The sequence below is a fragment of the Nuphar pumila genome, chromosome 8 (genome assembly GCF_984573655.1).
Source record: "Nuphar pumila chromosome 8, dmNupPumi1.hap1.1, whole genome shotgun sequence".
In the NCBI taxonomy this organism is placed as follows: domain Eukaryota; kingdom Viridiplantae; phylum Streptophyta; class Magnoliopsida; order Nymphaeales; family Nymphaeaceae; genus Nuphar; species Nuphar pumila.
This window is the reverse complement of record NC_143256.1, coordinates 113,639,053-113,660,539: the sequence shown is the minus strand read 5'-3', so window position 1 is coordinate 113,660,539 and position 21,487 is coordinate 113,639,053. Positions and strand designations below refer to the sequence as shown.

The window sequence follows — 21,487 nt, the reverse complement described above, 5'->3', positions numbered from 1 at the left end:
CTTTACATATAATGACAATAAAAAATCAAGTGTATCAGTGACTAGATCAAAAGTATAATCACAATGCCAATAATGGGCTAAAAAAAACACACACACGAATGTGTGAACAAACATCTCTTGTCTACATATAATGACACTTAAAACAAAAGGCATAATAGGAGGAAACACAAAAGGTAAGAGACCTTGTAATGAAAACAAACAAATGTCATCAATTTGTATAATCTTTTAAAACACCATGGTTTAAAAAATAGATATCCTTCATAGATAAACATAATTATGAGCATCCAACATAATAATGGCCAAATAAACAAATAAGTGATACAACTCACTCATAAAACTAGAGATCAAACAACTGTTAATTAGAGTTAAACTATAAGTTGGCAATCTAAATTGACATAACCGAGGTGCACACAATTCACCCCTACAAATTTGGTTCAACAATAACAAGGCCAAGAGAAATGATACATCATGTAAAATTCTGTGATGGACACAACAAATACCATAAGAAGGCAATAAATACTCATGAAAATCATTTTCCAAATAAATGAGTTCAAATATAAGAGCCGATTTGAAAAAAATAAAGTTTCAAATCAAATTTTATAATGGTGGATGGAAAACTTAGACTGAACATAGTGCAATCATATGCACAATCAATACCATATAACATTAAAGAAGACCAAAACATATATAAAGATTCTTAAAGAACCATATAGAAACCAAGTGCATACATAGGTACAACTAATCATGGTTACTCACAGAAATTAAAAGAGCTCATGTATATGCAATAATCCAAATAACTTAAAGTCACATATCTTATACACAAGACATGCATAGAAAAAAATTTAAGCATATATGCAAGTGATAGATTTAAGGCACTAAGGGCACAATATAAAAATTTGTATCTTTATAAATAAGATGTAATAATCAAAAGTCTTTAATCAAGAAAACACATGTCCACCAAAGATCTAAGTGGACAAACATGTCCACCAAATATGTTCAAGTACTAAAGTGAACCATGAGGGAAACACTTGTAACACCCAGGTCCGGGTATGGTGATAAATAATAAGACCTGATTAAGACCCAGGTCCGAACCTGAAGGTCTAATTAATACATGTATGCGGGTATAGTTTGTGAAATTTTATACCAGACCCGGACCCGACCCGACCCGAGTTCCGATTAAGACCCGCAATTTTTCAATGTAAAAATGATAAAAATTGTGGTTTTACTGGGTATGGTTTTTCTTATAGTGAACCCGATTAGACCCGGGTCCGGACATGATACTATACCCGAAAATCGGGTCCAAATATGGTTCCACCTGGGTCCGAACCAAACCTGACCTGTTGATACCCCTATTGACAATCATCTAGCTTTGCATTTCTCGAGATGGGTTCCTTGTCCATCTCAAGAAATGTAGAGATGGATGGTCAGCCGTGGTGGAGCTGCATGCTAAGCATGGAGCACCACTGCATAAAAAATGGCATCTAAAGTTATATTAACCCATTTTCACAATTTTGGTCACATACTCCAAAAATGGTTCCAATGGCCCATCTTTAGTCATGTATATCAGTGACCTAGGAAGAAGCAATTTATTTTGAGTGTCCCTCTCGAGATAAGAAGTAGCTGTATTGTTGAACACCCAAAAAGTTCGACGCAAAGTTGAACTTGTATGCACCGCTGTCGCATGCAATCAGCAGCGCAATTTTTTTTTGTGAAAGTTGCAGAGAACTGACATAAAAGGCCCAAAACTGGGACTTAAATGAATGCTAGGGGAAGATGTTGAGAAATCACTATTTAAACCTCTGAGATGCCAGGAGTAACAAATTCAATATTACCTGTATGTAAGTTTTGATGATTGCCTTCCCTGCCAAAGTTGCAAGAAAGAACTTCCAAAATGGGATAGCAAATTGTCCACACATGATGCCAGCAAGGTCAAACAATGGATTTGGCACCTGTGAAAGAAAAAGGTCTCCAGTGTCAACAATTGCATGATTCCTTGAGCTAGATCAGAAAATACAGTACAAAGAGGGTAATTTCCTGCTCGAAGTTGAAATGCTGGAGTCAATAAACCTGGTCTTAAACTCCAACATTTTTGTTCATAGTAGAAACAGGACTACGTTTTGTGAAGTCCCCCCATGTTTCTACATCACGTTTCACATATTGTGCAAATGTGTGCATAGAGAAAAAAAGTAATGTGAAACATCAAAGAATGCCACAGAACAGACTGGCAAGTCTGACGAACTGTGACAAAGAACAATATGGAATTCTTCTGGAGCCATTTCTGACACCAAAGGCAGAGAAACTAACCGAAGCTAGGCCTAATATAGTAAAGAAGTTCAAATGCTGAGAACGTGAAAGGAACCATCGTTTGATTTTCTTCAGGCAACTAGATAAAAATCCATCAGTTTCTTTATAAGAAGAATCCCAGTCTTCCATGGCTTCCAATTTGTTGCTGCCTGAAATTCGTGCTGCAGTTAAATAAGTTATGAGATGATCCATCTTCCAGAGATAGATAAGATTCTGACACATAATGTAAGTAAATGGTACATAACAGATAAATGGAAAGGCAACTTGTAACAAAGAAACATCATGACATAAGCAGTAAGTAGGGACGCATATTCTTCTCTTCAATTTTATTTTGACTAACCATGAATATTAGCATTTTTATACAGGATTGTCAATTTGAGGCTGTTGGCTTGAAAGTGTGGTCATTTTTTTTGAAAGGCAAGCTGGGGTTAGGTAGACCCCCACCAGTTATTATTCAACCTACCACTGGGGTTTTGAACCTGCGACGTCCCACCACAGGGAGACGTGCACTGACATCTCCTACCAACCATGCAGAGCCCCTGTTGGCTGAAAGTGTGGTCATTTCCAGACAGTGCAACTGCAGTTTTTCTTGTCAACTGCACAAGCAAATGTTCTTTACTGTAGAACTTGAAACAGCTGAGGCTCCATTCAATTAGAAAACACACACACACACATGCGCGCATATATATTGTGAACAGTATTTCCATGAATTGTGAGCCACTGATTTTCACCATCTCAAAAATAAAATCTTTATGATGTATTAAACATGATAAAACATTCTAATATAGTAAATAAATCATGTTAAACACATGTACGGTTAGATTTACCATTTGGTGGCTAGATCAATGCAAACAAGGGTACATATATATAACAAGAAACTTTCTTTGGGTTGTTGAAATCTCATATAGCTCTCCTTAAAATTCCAAGTAGACAAACACACAAATATGAGAGAGAGAGAGAGAGGCAATGAATTGTCAAGATCCAAAAAATTTCAGTAGATGGTATTGGGATGTGACGTGATTTGGGTCTGGGTTCATAACCGGTCCACCAATCCATATTTGCATTTTATTTGTTTAGGTTATATACCCCTATATATGTGACAGTTTGCATGTATATTAAACAGGGTATTATTGTCATGTAAAATGTTCAGTTTCTAATATAAAATGAAGAGCAATAGGGCACGACCTCCCTCATTGGGAATTGTGCATGTCACAGCCCCATATTGCTTGTGTCATCCTCTATTTCTGCAAATATTTTATGGTAAATCTGTAGATTTCTAGACCCAAGGGGTTTGGCGCAGTGGGATGGGGCCTAGACTGTTTGACGGGCAGTCTAGGTTCAAATCCCATGGTCATCCCTCCCCTGCGTAAGCCGAAGCTTGGTGACTCCCTGGGGTCGAGGGGTAAGCCCTCAAAGTTTTACGCTGACATGGACAAAGACCGTAAGTATGGCAGGTTAAGCCAGGGCAGTTAGGTCTCTGTGCCTGGAGCGGTTTCTTAACGAAAAAAAATTTGTAGAATTCTCATTGTATCAGAGAGTGAAATCCAGGGTTTTGGTGATCGTGACATCTTTATGACCATCAAGATCGATGCGCCTGTCTCTTTCTAAGGTAGTCCTCTTGCTTTCTTATTTCTCCTTTCTTTCTCATCTATCTTGTTTAAGAATCCTTTTATCTTTCTTCCTCTCTTGATTCCGATTAGCGTTCTTGCTAAGACTGTGATTCCCAATCGATTTTGCTATAGCTATTCTTGTCTTGAAATCATGACTTTATATCTTCCTTCTCAATCATTTTTTTTAACCTAGCCTTATATCTTTCTAATGTTCCGTCGTACTTGGTTTTTACCTTGTAAAGCCATCTGCATCCTATAGTTTTTCTTCCTTTGAGTAATGTTTGGATCTCCCAAGTTTTTGCTTTTTCTAATGCTTCCAACTCGTCATTCATGGCCTTAATCCATTCATGCCGGTGTTTAGCCTCATGATATGATTGAGGTTCAGAATACGAGTGAATGGCCATTAGGCAGGATCTAAACTTAGGTTCAAAGGAATCATATGATACAAATCTACTAGGAGCTTTCGAAATTCTTATGGATTTTCTAAGGTTGGAAGAATCTTCTTCTTTTCATTGGGAGTATCTTTCTAAAGGACTTTGTGGGTGATCTTCAGTACGACGAGCATAGGTTTGTAAATTATCGTGAGGTGGGTCCACATTGTCAAGACTCCTACTCATTCTCATTTGCCTCATAAATGTTTTGACTCTCATGAATACATTCACTCTTGTCATTGACTAGGTCAAATAGGAACAAATAATCACAACTCTCTTGGATATTATCTTTGGTAAACCCGCTTTCATTTTTCAAGAAACGTAACATTTCTAGAAACATATAACTTGTTTCTTTTAATGTCATAACACCTATATCCTTTTTGGTTTTCGGCATAGCCCAAAAACACACAAGGAATGGCTTTTGGGGAAAGTTTATCATTTTTGTTGGTAAGAACAAAGTATTTGCTCCCGAAAACCCTTAATCTTTTATAATCGGGAGACATTTTACAAAGTTTTTCAATAGGAGAAATGTTTTCAATATTTTTTGAAGGCATTTTATTTATCAAGTAGACTGCCGTAAGGGCAACTTCAGCCCAAAATTTTTTTGGAACATTTCTAGATACTAAAAGAGTTCTAGTGGTTTCAATAATGTGTTTATGCTTTCTTTCGGCAAGACCATTTTGTTGAGGGGTATAGGGATATGATTTTTTATGAACAATCTCATTTGTATCAAGATAATTTTTAAATTCTCTTGACACAAATTTTCTCCCAAAATCAGTTCTAAAAAATTGGATATTGGTTTTAAATTGATTTTGTATATAACTATGAATTTTTTTAAAACAATCAAATACTTTTTATTTGTGTTTTAAAAAGAATATCCTGGAGTGTCTGCTAAAATCGTCCACAAACACAACATAGTAAGAAACGCCTCCTTTGGATATGACTGGTGCAGGTCCCCATACATCTGAATGCACAAGTTCAAATGGATTCTTAGTTATAAGATGTCTTGTTTCAAAAGGTAAAGACTTCATTTTGCCAAGAATGCAATCTTCACATACAAAATTTTCCCTTTTACAATTTGAAAGAAATAACTCCGCCTGTGTAGAACTGTTTAGTTATACAGTGCCGGTCCCAAGCCCGGATAAAGGAGGAGGGTTGTGGTAGGCCTGTGATAGCCAACTTAAAAACTTAGTCATACCCTATGAAAATGAACCAATATGAGAATTTCGTTGGGGCGTTCCCTACTGAGCGACGCGTTGTACTCTCTAGGCCCGGAGGCAGTGATAAATGGGCAAGGGTTGCTAGGTCGTCGCCCAGAAGCGACGCGTCACACCTGCGCCCGGGTGTGGTGTCAAATAGGCAAGGGTTTCCTCACTTTGTTGGACGGGTGGGGGTAAAGAAGTTAGTCCAAGAACATAAAATTAGGTTAGCCACTTAGAACATAGGGTCTTTAACTGGTAAGTTGGTAGAGTTAGTAGATGTTATGTGTAGGAGAAAGATTGATATTTTATGTCTACAAGAGACCAAATGGGTAGGCGAGAAAGCAAAAGTGATAGAACCTTGGGGATATAAGATTTGGTATATAGGAATAAATAGAAATAGGAATAGAGTAGGGATTGTTATGAGTCGTCAGTTTATAGATAATGTAGTTGAGGTCCGTAGGAAGGGTGATAGAATTTTACTTATTAAATTAGTATCAGTTACGGATATTATTAATATTATTAGTGTTTATGCACCTCAAGTAGGTTTAGATGATTCCATTAAGCATCAATTTTGGGAAGATTTAGATGGAGTAGTACAAAGGATATCTTATGGAGAAAAGCTTTTCATCGGCGGTGACCTTAATGGACATGTAAGCATTAGTAGGGATGGATTTGAGAGTATCCATGGAGGCTATGGTATAGGAGAAAGAAATGAAAGTGGAGAAAGGATTTTAGATTTTTGTTTGTCCTATGATATGATCTTAGCAAACACTTGGTTTAGGAAGAGGGAGTCTCACCTAGTAACATTTAAAAGTGGGGTTAATACGAGTCAGATAGATTTTTTCCTACTTAGAAAGAGAGATAGGGGTTGTTGCATCGATTGTAAGGTTATACCGGGAGAAAGTGTAGCTACACAACATAGAGTCTTAATTTTAGATCTTAGAATTAAACAATGCCGCAAAAGGGATAGACATAGGATAGATCCTAGAATTAAGTGGTGGGCACTGAAAGGAGCTAAACAATGAATGTTTGTAGAGCAGGTAGTTAAGGAAGTTGATTGGTGTCTCGAGGAGGATTCAGAATTAATGTGGAATAAGATAGCGGGTAGCATGAGAAAAGTGGCTAAGGAGGTATTGGGTGAGTCTAAAGGCGGTGCACCACTAGGTAAGGATACATCATGGTGGAACGAGGATGTCAAATTAGCTATTAAGGTTAAAAGAGAGTGTTATAGAAATCTAAGAGTCGTGATAATGAGAATTTGGAGAAGTATATGATAGCAAATAAAGAAGCTAAAAAAATAGTTTGAAACGCGAGGGCTAAGGTATATAAGGAGGTTTATGACAAGTTGGATACCAAAGAAGGCGAGAAGGATATTTATAGGCTTGTAAAGATGAGAGATAGGAAATCAAGGGATTTGGGTATGGTTAGATGTATCAAAGATGAAACGCAAAGGGTTTTAGTCAAAGATGAGGAGATTAAGGAGAGATGGAAAGATTATTTTGATAAGCTATTTAATGATAGTCATGCTTAAGATCTTGGAGACTTCTCCAATCCTTTTCATGAGATAAATCGTGACTTCATGCGCAAGATTCAAAAGAAAGAAATTGCAGAGGCTTTGAAGAAAATGAAATCAAGAAGGACAGTTGCCCCAGATGGTATACCTATCGAGGCTTGGAAATGCTTGGGAGAGAAAGGTTTAGAATGGTTGACAAATCTTTTTAACTTGATTTGGCGAACAAATAAGATGCCTAATGAGTGGAGGAAGAGTACTTTGGTGCCTTTATATAAGAATAAGGGTGATATACAAGATTGCACAAACTATCGTGGTATAAAACTCATGAGTCATACTATGAAACTTTGGGAGAGGGTGATTGAGTCTAGGTTGAGGAAGGTTGTCATGATATCGGAGAATCAATTTGGTTTTATGCCTGGAAGATCAACTATGGAAGCTATACATCTTCTTAGACAACTTATTGAAAGATATAGAGAGAGGAACAAAGATTTGCATATGGTTTTTATTGATTTAGAGAAGGCATACGATAGAGTACCTAGGGACGTTCTCTGGTGGACAATGATGAAGAAAGGTGTTTCTCTCAAGTACATTAGTATAATTAAAGATATGTATGAAGGAGTAGTAACCAATGTCTGCACTTGTGGAGGGGTGACAACCAATTTTCCGATAACGGTTGGGTTACATCAAGGATCTGCTTTAAGCCCTTTCCTATTTGCGATAGTGATGGATGAGCTTACGAGATCAATTCAAGAAAATGTACTGTGGTGTATGTTGTTTGCTGATGATATTGTTTTGATTGATGAGTCTAGAGCTGGGGTTAATGCTAAGTTAGAATTATGGAGATAGACATTGGAAGCTAGAGGTTTTAAGTTGAGTAAGAGTAAGACTGAATATATGGAATGTCGGTTTAGTAAGCAACGAAGTAGTGATGGGAGTGTAGCGAAGCTTGGTGAGCAAGAAATACCGGTGAATGATTATTTCAAATATTTGGGATCCATCATTCAAAAGTATGGAGAAATTGATGGAGATGTAAATCATAGGATAAAGGTTGGGTGGATGAAATGGAAAAGTGCTACTGGAGTGCTGTGCGATCGTAGAATGCCATTGCGGTTGAAGGGAAAGTTTTATAGGACGACTATTAGACCCGCTTTACTATATGGTACGGAATGTTGGGCTGCCAAGAGACATCATATTCAAAAAATGAGTGTAGCTGAGATGCGGATGCTTAGATGGATGTGTGGAAATACAATAAAAGATAAGATTCGGAACGAAGAGATACGTAAGAAGGTAGGTGTTGCACCCATTGAAAATAAGATGCGAGAGAATCGTTTACGGTGGTTTGGACATATTCGGCGAAGGCCTAATGATGCTCCAGTTAGAAGGTTGGAGAAATGGGAAAATATATTAGTTAAAAGAGGTCGGGGTAGGCCTAGGAAGACTTGGATGGAGATGATAGGAAAGGATATGAATGCTTTGAACCTCACCGAGGACATGGCATTGGATAGAAATGATTGGAGGAAAAGGATTCATGTGGAAGACCCAAAATGAATTTCTTTTTTGGTTCATATCGCTGACCCCAATTGTTTTGGGATGAAGGCGTAGTTGTTGTTGTTGTTGTTTGTTGTTGTACAATTTGAAAGAAATGAAAATAATTGTAATTTGGTCAGGATGTCCTAGTCTTTTGTGCCAAATTCCTACATCTTTCTTTTCCACAAAATTAAAAAAAAAAAATTGGCAATTCAAGATTGTCCATAACATAGAGATCTCCTCTTCTATGGCCTTGCTCAATCGGCTTCCCGAACTAGAGATCATGTATTAGGCAATCATTAGATGAGAAAACAATTTTGCAACCATAGTCCGCAATTTGAGAAACCGATAAGAGGTTTAAATTTAATTTTGGTACTACTCTAATATTTGGTATGTGAAATATAGGTGTTTTTCGATAAATGCTAAAACTTTTGATTTTTAAAGAGGTGCCATCGGCAGTAGAAACACAAGAATCATTTGAGTTAAACTTGCATTCGGACAATATAGACTCATTAGGAGTCATATGAAATGAAGCACCGGAATCTAAGATCCAAAAGGTCTTACCATGGTTGTCACTTGTCGATACGGCCGCTCCCGAATAAGAGGGAGATTGAGCTTTAAACATAGGTTGCAATGCTTCCATCAATTGAGCCAAGGATAGTGAACCAATGCATTTGGAGTCGTCTACTTCATTCCTTTCCACCTATGTCACATGGGTGCGGGTGCGGGTGCGGGTGCGAGGATGCGGCACTTCCAAAAAACCCGGGTACGGGGGTGCGGCAGGGGCAAAAATGAAATATATATATATATATATATATATATATATATATAATTTTGAAGTTTTAACAGTTTAACATTTAACAGTTAACATTGTCATAATATCATTCATCATGCATGCAGTATATCAACCTAAATATCAAATTATCAATCAAATAAGTAAAGCAATTACATAAATCAACCTAAATATCAATCAAATAAGTAAAGCATAAAAGAACTAAATTACATACCAAAGTATATCCTGATGAAGTAATGGATGTTAATAATTTTCTTCTTCATCATCAAATGCATTATTAGAAAGAATATTGGGCTCAGCTAAATCCATGTTTGTTATGTTGAAATCATGCTCTCCCTCGAAGTCACACTTTTCTGGGTTTACATACCAAAATTTGGATGTTCCTTGTCTGCGTTACAAACCCAATTTGAAAATGTTAAATATAATACAAGTATATTTAAATGAAAAACTAAGAAATAATCAAATAACTAAGAGAGCAAATTAGTACTTGTATTCATCATTGCTTCGCGAAAGTAATCGAAGATTTGAATGAACATATACTAAATCCTCTGCACGCTTGCTGGTGAGTTTGTTTCTCTTCATGTTGTAGATTTGAGAATATGTGCTCCAATTTCTTTCACAACAAGATGAACTAGCAGACTGCGATAGCAATCTTAATGCAAGACGTTGGAGAAGAGGTATTTCTGATCCAAATGTTGACCACCATGTGATAGGATCTATATTATCTTCTTCTCTCACGAATAATGTCGGTCCATATAATCTCGAAGATGAAAATTTTTCAAACTCTTGTGTGACTTGATGTAGAAGATATGCTTATGGAAAAAGTCTTTTCATACACATATTTCTATGTCTTGATAGCTCTGGTTCTAAATTTGGAGGGACACGACCAATACCACCAGCCCGCCATTTATTTGTATAATATTTTGGATTAAGAGAATGTGTCATGCAATGCAAAGGAGTGTTGCTTTTATACCATCTTCTGACTAAAATTGAATGAATATGATTAAAAAAATCTGAATCATCCAATGCAGGATTTTTTTCTTCATGCTTGAAAACTATAACTTGTATTTTTTCAATCATATTATCCCACATTTCATAAACTCTGTAAAGCATGGGCTCATCCTTATTAACTTCTCTTAACATTTCCCAAATAGGTTACGTAAATTGAAGGAAGTATACCACTCTGTCCCAAAACTCATCATCAAGAATGAATTTCTTAATTTCTTGAGCCTTGATATCATCATCAACACGATAGAATGTCCAATTTTCATCAGTCACCATGTTAATTAAAGCATTCTTCACATTTTTAATTCACTTCATCATCACAATGATGGACGCAAAACGTGTTTCAGCGACCTTCAACAATTTCAAATCAGAATGCCTATTAAATATAGCATTAGCACGATGGTGGTTAACAACAAAATTCCTAATGCTTTTGACATTTCTTTCTAAATCTTCAATCCATGAACATAAAGCATATGCTTGTGAATTTTCTTTTTCTTTGGGGTTGCAAATGCTCTTTAGGGCTAGATTTAAGCTGTGTGTTACACAGGGAGTCCAAAAAATATGAGGGTACTCACTCTCCAAACTCAACGCTGCACTTTTACAAACTAGAGTGTTGTCTGTAATGATTTGTACCGCTTTCTGATCACCCATTTCTTTTATCACTTCTATAAACAATTCCTTCAAATACTCTGCATTTTTATATTCCCCAGATGCATCAACTGCTTTCAAGAATATTGGGCCACTAAGCGAACAAGCAATGAAATTGATTAATGGACGCCTTTGAATATTTGCCCATCCATCAAACACAATGGAAACTCCATTTTGCTCCCATGAATATTTTTTAATCTCTAGCAACCTCTCCACATTTGCCCTCTCTTCTGCAAGAAGTGTGGTTCGTATTTTTTCTGAACTTGGAGGCACATAACCACTCAAATTACAATTTGCCAAGGATGTTACTAAATCCTTCCAATAAGGATTTCTAGCCGCATTAAATGGGAGTGAACCAGAATAAAAATACCTCCCAACTTTTCTATCTAATTCTTCTCTTCCATATGTATTGAATGTTGTTTGTATCGTTCCTCTACCTCCTACATTGACTTTTCTTTTTTTTCAGCATCTTCTTGGTGGCTTGCAAATGACACACTGACTGCATAAGAATCGGCCATTGCCTTTCTCTTCTTATATTCTTCTTGTATTTTCTTGTATTGTCTTCGCATTGCCTCATCAACTTTTCTGCAAGCTGAAATGCCATGTCCTGGTATCTTCAACAAATGAGCCTTCACTCTTTTGTAAGACCCAACAAAATCTCTTTCGCAGAGCTTGCATCGAAATCTCTTGTTTCCACCACCTCCTCCAATTTTTGCAAGTTTATCTACATGTACCCATAGTGGCCCCACATCATCAATCCCACTGCAACTATGAGCAAAACTAGCAGCAGAACTCACATGTTGGGATGAGGATGACGCAAGTCCTTTCCCTTTATCCGTCATTTTTATCCTGAAAACACAAAAAAAAAATACACTAAAATTTTCAAATCAATTATACAGACTGACATTATCTTGATATAAAATCACCAATGAGGGGGGATTTGCCCCTCCCCTGCCAAAAACAAGGAGGGACTCAGCCCCTCCCCTGCCAAAAACAGAGAGCTAGGATGGGGGCTCGACCCCTCCCCTGTCGAAAACAGAAGGAGCAGGGAGGGCTCAACCCCTCCCCTGCTGAGCCAACAAGAGAGCGAGAGGGGGGGGGGGGGGGCTCGGCCCCTCCCCTGCTGAAAACAAAGGGAGCAGGGGGGGCTCAACCCCTCCCCTGTCGACCTAACAGGAGAGCGAGAGGGGGGGCTGGGCCCCTCCCCTGCCGAAAACAAAGGTAGCAGGGGGGGCTCGGCCCCTCCCCTGCCAACCCAACGAGAGAAAGAGAGGGCGCAGGGGGGACTCGGCCCCTCCCCTGCCGACCCAACAAGAGCAACAGAGGGCGTAGAGGGGGCTCGGCCCCTCCCCTGCCGACCCAACGAGAGAAAGAGAGGGCGTAGGGGGGGGGGGGGGGCTCGGCCCCTCCCCTGCCGACCCAACGAGAGAAAGAGAGGGCGTAGGGGGGGCTCGGCCCCTCCCCTGCCGACCCAATGAGAGAAAGAGAGGTCGCAGGGGGGGCTCAGCCCCTCCCCTGCCGACCCAACGAGAGCAAGAGAGGGCGCAGGGGGGCTCAGCCCCTCCCATGCCGACACAAGCAAAGAGCGAGAGGGACGTACCTGCAACGAGGGAGAGGAGGAGCTTCGGAGGTGGTGTCGGGGCGTCGGGAGGAGAGGGCTGCGCAGGAGAGGAGTGATTTGGGCAAAAAAAAAGTTGCCCTAATCACTCCTTTTCATCGGTTTTTTTTTTAACGCCAGAAATATGGACGAAAACGACCCTAGGTGTTTTGACTGCACCCAGGGTCGTGTTGACCGCACCTGGTGCCGCACGCGCACCCGCGTCGACGCCGGTGCGACACCTGCTTTGCCGAGTCCCTATGACATTGCTTTCCACCGAAGCCACTCTTTTGTCTTCTTTATAATCCTCTTTCTTTCTTTTGGAACAAAAAGGTTTGATGTGTCCTGGTTCATAGCAATGATAGCAAATAATTTTTCCACATTTCTTCGACTTATGATCACTCCTCTTTGCATAGTTGTTGGGGTTCCTTCCATTCTCATTTCTTGCAAAATGAGGTGGTTTATAACTCTTCGTATGGTTTTCGGGCTTTGATATAGCAAGCACAGATTCTTCATCCTTAAAAGTGGATGGCCTTTTCAACCTATTTTCTTCCGATAGTTAATTCTTCAAGTGTCTCAACTATGGAAGGGACCCCTCCTCTATGAAGAAGAGCAGACTTAGTTCCTTCAAATTCGAGCCTAAGCCCATTTATGAATTGATAAAAATACTCCGCTTTGATTTGATTTTCACGGAGCTCAACATCTTGTGGGCAATGCCACTTTGGCTCAAGAAGAGCCAATTCATCCCAAAGGAGAGAGAGAGCATTGTACTCTCTTATGCTCATCTTTCCTTGAATCATGGTTCTTACTTTATTTTGGACATTACATATATGCGCAATATCCTTAAGACTATACATGTCTTTAAGGTATTTTCAAGCATTACTAGCGAAGTCAAACTTCGCCAAACAAGAACATTTGTGAATGTCCACACTATTGATGAGTCATCCAATAATTTTGGAGTGACCCATCCTCTGTTCTTTCCATTTTTTCTCATATTCGGAAACGACTTTAGTCATTTCCTCTCCTTGAAGCGCAATTTCTTTTCCATTCTCCAACTTTAGGATGAGTTTAGGCTCCTTGTCGGTGCCGTCAACTAACCCCCAAAGCCCTTTTTCCCATATCTTATGTTTAACTATGGATGCCCACATCACATAGTTGGTGTCATTTAGGCGTATGGGAATGGAGACAATCACTTCCCTTTCATTCTCCATATACAACAAGCGGGAATAAAAAAACAAGAGAAGATGGGGAAGAGTGGAAGAGAGAATAAGAAAGTGATACAAGGCCTTTTTGGAGATGGTCCGCTTCCAAATGCAACTCTCAAAATTTTCCCAAGTCCAAGATCCTCCTTTTGATCACGACCTTCTTTCTAACAAGCGTCTTTTGGAACACCAAAGCTCTGATACCATGTAATGAAGTGGATTGAATCCAATACACATGCAAGAACATGTAAGAACACACTTTCAATCAAGTGGAATGCTTGATTGAATCACCGAACCACCCACACAAGGGTCTAGCAAAATTAATATTGCATATAATCTCTCAAGAGAGTGATACAAAAATACAAGGCCTTCAAGGCCAATTTATAGAACAAGAGGGGGCTGTTGGGGCAGCCCAATGTGACTATTGGGCTGCTCCCAACAATCAGAATTCCAACGGTTAGAATTCTGACAGCTCCGACAGTCATATTGGAGCTGCTCCCAATGACCCAAAAAGTAACTTTAAAAAATACAAAAAAGAATGAAAGAAAATAAAAAGGGGATAAAAAAGGGTTGTCAGCCCCTATTGGGCTGACGCCTATTACAGTGAAAGTACTGAAATACCCTTGATGGGTATTTCGGTTTACAGCATATGTATATGTATACATATATACATATACATATATATATGCATATCAAAACTACATATTTTAACAGTTATTATGTTTTGGGTTCTTTCCATATTGCTTGGGTATTATTCTCTCCTATTTTCCTTCTTATTGGAGATATCGTTTTCAAAAATATTGTCCTCTCTTATTATGATATTTGGACTTCACGGGTTGTAATCGATGTCTATTGCTGTTAAGATTTGATCTGAGAACAGCATTTGATATGTTGTCTCCTGTTTGAGAGTGCTAGTTATCTGCAAGAAAAAAGCTCAGATCAGTTTCAGTTGTTTTTATTCTTGTTGTATTTGCTATTATTGAGTGAATTTCATTTGAGCGTTACTTTATCTGTCTGTGCCCGAGATTTCTGGATTCAGATCTGCTTGTGCCCAGGCTTCCCGGATTTAGTTTCTGGCATTCTGCAGTTACACATCGTGCCCGTGATATTTGGTCTTGTATTTGTGTGATTTTCTTTCTCCATCTGTTATTCTTTAATGGATCCCGAATTCCTCGCAGTCTGCCATCTCTTCTAACTTTCTAAATCAACTAGTTTCTAAGAAGCTCAACAACTCCAATTTTCTTACCTGAAAGAGGCAGATCACTCATTTAGTAAGAGTCAAGATCTTGGTGGTCATCTGGATGATTCCGTTCCCCTCCCGCTAGAATTTCTTTTGTAGGAAGAAAATGATGACAAAGGGTATGTGCTGTCAACCAAGATAATTCAGAATTCAGAATTCAGAATTTGTGAGTTGGATGAAGCCAAATCAAGCATTAGTGGCTTACATTACCTCTACTCTCTCAAGAGGAATTGATCAGAATCCTTAATGATTGCACAACTCTAGATTTATGGACCAAGCTGGTCCAAACATATTCTTAGATTTTAGAAGCAAAGGCGATGTAATTGAAAAGAGAGTTTCAGTTCTTGTAGAAGGATCCATACAAGTCAATCTTTTGAGAATGCGCATAATGGTAAGGACGAACACTCACGGGTCCAGCCCACAGATTGAGAGTGATGTGATGGTCTTGGGACCTTTTGCGGGGTAGGCCGGTGATTTCGAAAAAAACCTCCTTGAATTGATCAAGGATCTCTTGTATCTCGGGATGCACATCTTCCAACCCTTCCTCTTCTTGTGGTTCCTTCATCGAGATGGTACAAAGTAGAGCGTCATGGGTCTCTCTAAACATCTTAAGGGCTTCCTCGGAACCCACTTCATCCACTTCTTTGGGTCTAAAGGCTTTTAGACAAGTCCCTTTGCTCCTCCGATCTGCCATTTGGGCCTTGGATATGAACTCGGTTTGGACATTGAGACCCAGTTTAGATTTGGGTCCAACATCTTTGTAATGAAAAGAGGCGGAAGCACCAATAAAGCAAAAGCACTATTTAAGAGTGACCACAAGAGCCAAGAACACAAACACTAAAGGTGTACACACAAAACTCACAAAAGTAGAAAATGACTTAAAGTCATAAGTTGAATATTATTGAAGAAAGGAAGAGAAGGGTGAAAACCCCATTGCTTACAAGAGGAAAAACCTCCTCTATTTATAGAGGAGGGAGTCATAAGAAGGGGACCACAAGGGGCTCCCATGTAGTCGTTGGGAGTCCCAACGGTCATAAATCTGACCGTTGGGGCCCCAACGACTACATGGGTGGGGCCCTTGTGGTCTTACAAAAAGCTGAAAATAAAAAGGAAAAAAGAAAAAAGAAAAAGGAAGAAAAGAAAAAATATAAAAAGAAAAAAGATTACATGTGGTTTTACCAAAATACCCCTATCGGGTATTTTGAGGAAAGAAAAAGAAAATTTGTATATATATACATATATGTATATATACGTATGTATATATATAAGTATATGTATATATATATACATAATTTAACACGCCCCCTCAAGCTTTACGAGGAGAAGACCGAAAGTTTGCCAAGAAGAAACATAAATCATGGAGTTGGGAGCGCTTTGGTGAAGAAGTCAGCTAGTTGATATTCTGAAGTGATGTATGGTAATGTGATAGTTCCTTTGAGGAATTCATCTCGAACATAGTGGCAATCCATCTCGATATGCTTGGTCCGTTCGTGAAACGTATGATTGCTTGCAATGTAGATTGCACTTTTGTTATCACAGCAAAGCTTGGTGGGTGAGGAGATGAGGACACCCATGTCCCCAAGAAGTCCTCTGAGCCACACGATTTCCATTGTTGTCATTGCCATAGCCCGATATTCAGCTTCAGTGGATGATAGAGAGACCTTTTGTTGCTTCTTACATCTCCACGAGATGAGGGATTCACCTAAAAAATGCAAAGACTAGTAATTGAGATACGATCATTGGGATTTCCTCCCCAGTCAGCATCAGTAAAAGCAGTTAATTCAAGAGATGAGGAAGAGGATAAGAAGAGTCCCTTGGAGATGGTCTTTTTGATGTATCGCACAATTCTCATTACGGCTTCCATATGAACCGAAGTAGGTGCATGCTGAAACTGACTTGCTGCATGAACCGCATGAGCTATATCTGGACGTGTGATGGATAGATAGGTGAGGGATCCAATTAATTGACGGAAGGGGGTTGAATCCTCAAGAAGAACACCATCTTCAAGTCTCAGTTTTGCATTGATAACTTCAGGAGTCTCAACTTTCTTTTCATCAGATATTCCTGATTTGGTACAAAATTCTGCAGCTAATTTCATTTGAGATAGGATGTATCCTCGCGCAGAATAAGCCACTTCAATTCCTAAAAAATATTTCAAGTATCTAAGATCAGACATATCAAAAGTTTCTTTTAACATAGATTTTACATCATTTACCCCCTTTTTGTTATTCCCAGTGATGATCATATCATCAACATATAGCAGAAGCATAACAATGGAGTCACCTGTCTTCTTAACAAAAAGAGCAGTGTCAGTATAGCAAGAAGAAAATCCTAAATTGATTAATACATTACTAAACCTGTCATACCAAGCTTCAGGAGTTTGCTTAAGTCCATATAAGGCCTTTTTTAATTTCAAAATTTTTCCATTTAAATTCATACCTGGAAAAGGTTCCATATTAACTTCTTCATTTAAATTTTCATTCAAAAAGGCATTTTTGACATCAAGTTGAAAGATTGGCCATTTTTTAACAGAGGCTATAGCAATAAGAGCTCGAACACTAGTCATTCGAACAACTGGGGCAAAAGTTTCATCATAATCTACCCCATACTCTTGGGCATATCCTTTGGCTACTAACCTAGCCTTATATCTTTCTAATGAACCATCACTCTTAGTTTCCAATGGGTTTCTTGCCATTGGGAGGATCAATGATTTCCCAAGTTTGTGCCTTTTTAAGAGCATTAAGTTCTAGTTCCATAGCTTCATTCCAATGAGCATATTGTTTAGCATCATTGTAATGAGATGGTTCATGAAAGGAGTGAAGAGCAAGTAGACATGCTCGAAAGTTTGGAGAAAAAGAATCATAAGAAACAAAACTATTTGGTACTTTGGAAATACGATTTGATCTTCTTTGAGAGGTTTCTTCGATCGACTTACTTTGAGAGAATTTTTGAAGGGCACAAGGAGGATTTCTTTCATTCTTTCTAGAGTAGACTTGTATTTGTCTTGAAACATTTTCTTCTAAATTTTGATCATCATTTGGATGTTCAAAATGATCTTCAATAAGAGGTTCACTAGGATCAATATGATCATCTATGATGTTTTCTTGAGGCAACAAGTCAAATAAAAAGGAATAATCAATATTTTCATTTGGTTGGTGCGAAAAACCATTTTTTTCTTCTAGGAATGTGACATCTTTTGATATATAAAGTTTGTTTTTGAGTATGTCAAAACATCGATAACCTTTTTGTTTTTCGCCATATCCTAAGAAAATACATTCAATAGCCCTAGGAGAAAGTTTATCATTTTTGTGAGTTAGAACAAAGCATTTACATCCAAAAATTCTTAGTCTTTTATAATCGGGAGACATATTGTAAAGTTTTTCAAATGGAGAAAGATTTTTCAAAGAAGATGAAGGGGTTCTATTGATAAGGTATGTTGATGTTAGAACTGCTTCGGCCCAAAAGGACTTTGGAATATTTTTTGAAATTAATAATGTTCTTGTGGTTTCTATTATGTGTCTATGCTTTCTTTCCGCAAGACCATTTTGTTGCGGAGTGTTGGGACAAGAACGTTGATGACAAATTCCATTTTCTTTTAAATAGCTTTGAAAATCATTTGACATATATTCGCCTCCCGAATCGGACCTAAGAATAGATAGATTTCCCAAAAATTGATTTTTAACCATCGCATGGAATTCTTTAAAGGAAAAAACTTCGGATTTGCGACTTAAGAAGTAAATCCATGTAAATCGAGTGAAGTTATCAATAAAGACCACATAGTACGAAAATCCTCCTTTAGACAAAATAGGGGAAGGTCCCCACACATCGGAATGAACAAGTTCAAAAGGCCGAGTGGTGAAGTAACTTCTTTGAGGAAATGGAGTAGCTTTAGATTTCCCAAAAATGCAATCTTTACAAGTCATTTGATTGTCTTTACAAGTATTGTTCAAAAAAGGAAAAAGAGACATTTTTACAAAATTTGGATGACCAAGTCTCTCATGCCAAATTTCAATACTTTTGTCTTTTACAAGATTGCAAGATGACTTATATGGAAGAGTCAAAAAATCCATAAAATAGAGATCACCCCTTCTATGGCCTTGCCCAATCAGCTTCCCTGACTGGAGATCTTGCACGATGCAATCTTTAGGTGAGAAAGAGACTTAACATCCATGATCGGTGATTTGGGAAACGGAAAAAAGATTTAGATTAATTTTTGGAGCGATTCTTACTTTAGAAACGAAAAAGTTTTGAGAATTTTTAAAATCAAGTGTTCCAATACTTTCAATTTTCAAAGATGTTCTATCGGCCGCTGAAACATAAGAGGATATGGGTTCGGAAAAAACATTTGAAAGAGAGGTTTTATGAGATGTCATATGAAAAGAAGCACTGGAGTCTAGTATCCACATACCTGGAGGTGATGAAGAATAGGCGATGGCGGCCCCGGATGTTGAAGAAGAAGTCTTGAGAAGATGTTGGAGAACTTCGGAGATATGATTAAGAGTTTCTTTGATATCTCCTTCTTTGGCACTTTCTTCTTCCTTCTTTGGAGAATTTTCTCCAACCGCGGCTATTTTTCCCTTAAGTTTTGGACAAACCGGTCTAATGTGTCCCGGTTCATTACAATAATGACATATCACTCCCTTTCTAGGCCCATTACTATTTTTGTTAAAGTGAGGAGGTTTATATGCTTTTACATTTGATCCGGGCCTAGTAACGGCCAAAACTTCATCACTCTTAACGCTTAAGTCAAGTTGAGTTTCCTCTTAGCATATTTCGGCAAGGACGTCTTCAATGGGTAAGGCTTTGCTTCTATGGAGAAGGGATGCCCTAACTTGTTCAAATTCCGGTCGAAGACCATGAAAAAATTGGAAAAAATGCTCTTTTTCAATTTGTTCCCTTCTTAACTCAATATCTTCCGAAGCCACCCATTTAGGCTCAAGAAGAGCAAGTTCATCCCAAAGAGGGGTTAGAGAGCTAAAGTAGTCCCGGACACTCATATCCATTTGTTTGGTGGAACGGATTTTTTCCTGACAAAAGAATTGACGATCAAGATCCTTTTGGGTATACATACCCTTAAGGAAAAACCATGCCTCATTGGCCCTTCTAAATTTGGCAATATTAGCACAATTTTTAAGGTCTACATTGTTCATAAACCATGCCAAAATTTTGGCATGGTTACTCTCCCAATCCTCAACTTTGGATTGATGGTCATTGATAGCTTTGATGCGCTCATCGCCATCTAAAGCTTTTTCAACCTCATTTTCGATTTTAGTGAGAACAAGAGAGGGTTCAGGAGTAGTTCCCATAACAAAACTCCAAAGTTTCTTACCTCTTAGATGATTTTCCATAACGGAGGCCCACATAAGATAGTTGGACCCATTGAGCTTAAAAGAAAGCTCAACTTTAGAATCACGTTCCATCGGCACCAAATATTCTTCTTTTCTTCAAAAGCTTGAGAGGCACATGTTCCAAGATAACAAAGAGAAGCCCAATCACCAACCGAGCTCTGATACCATGTAATGAAAAGAGGCGGAAGCACCAATAGAGCAAAAGCACTCTTTAAGAGTGACCACAAGAGCCAAGAACACAAACACTAAAGTGTACACACAAAACTCACAAAAGTAGAAAATGACTTAAAGTCATAAGTTGAATATTACTGAAGAAAGGAAGAGAAGGGTGAAAACCCCATTGCTTACAAGAGGAAAAACCTCCTCTATTTATAGAGGAGGGAGTCATAAGAAGGGGACCACAAGGGGCTCCCATGTAGTCGTTGGGAGCCCCAACGGTCATAAATCTGACCGTTGGGGCCCCAACGACTATATGGGTGGGGCCCTTGTGGTCTTACAAAAAGCTGAAAATAAAAAGGAAAAAAGAAAAAAGAAAAAGGAAGAAAAGAAAAAATATAAAAAGAAAAAAGATTACATGTGGTTTTACCAAAATACCCCTATCGGGTATTTTGAGGAAAGAAAAAGAAAAACTGTATATATATACATATATGTATATATATACTTATATATATACGTATGTATATATATAAGTATATGTATATATATATATATACATAATTTAACAATCTTTACCCGAATTGTGATTAACATAACCTTCGGGGGGCAGTTGGACCTCTTCACATGAACCGATTTTTTCAAGTGTTCTTTGATTACCCTTGCCTTGACATAACATTCTTCAAGGGTTTATGGGTCCAGCGCCATTAATTTTATACGAATCTCATCCTTAAGTCCACCCACAAAAGCACCAATCAATGTGGATAAGCACCGTACATGGTGCAAAGGTCTTCGAACTCCGATTGATAATCTCGGACGAACCCTTTTGCATGAAGTTCTTTATCTCTATGTTATGGTTAACGTAGGGAGATGATCCAAAGCGCTTGAGCACTTCTCGCTCAAATTTGAACCAA

The 21,487-nt window shown here is 38.4% G+C and overlaps 1 protein-coding gene across 2 annotated transcripts in view; it reads right to left on the bottom strand.

Annotated features, from left to right (window-relative positions):
- The window catches only part of LOC149830277 (vacuole membrane protein KMS1-like), a 77,029-nt gene that overhangs the window by 16,276 nt on the left and 39,266 nt on the right, over positions 1–21,487 (bottom strand). For both annotated transcript variants that reach the window (XM_090016412.1, XM_090016411.1), the window contains exons 5-6: positions 2,305–2,465; positions 1,833–1,949 (exon numbers count right to left, since the gene is read on the bottom strand). In XM_090016412.1, coding sequence (XP_089872538.1) covers positions 1,833–1,949; positions 2,305–2,465 — 278 coding nt within the window. The remainder of the gene's footprint in view (positions 1–1,832; positions 1,950–2,304; positions 2,466–21,487) is intronic.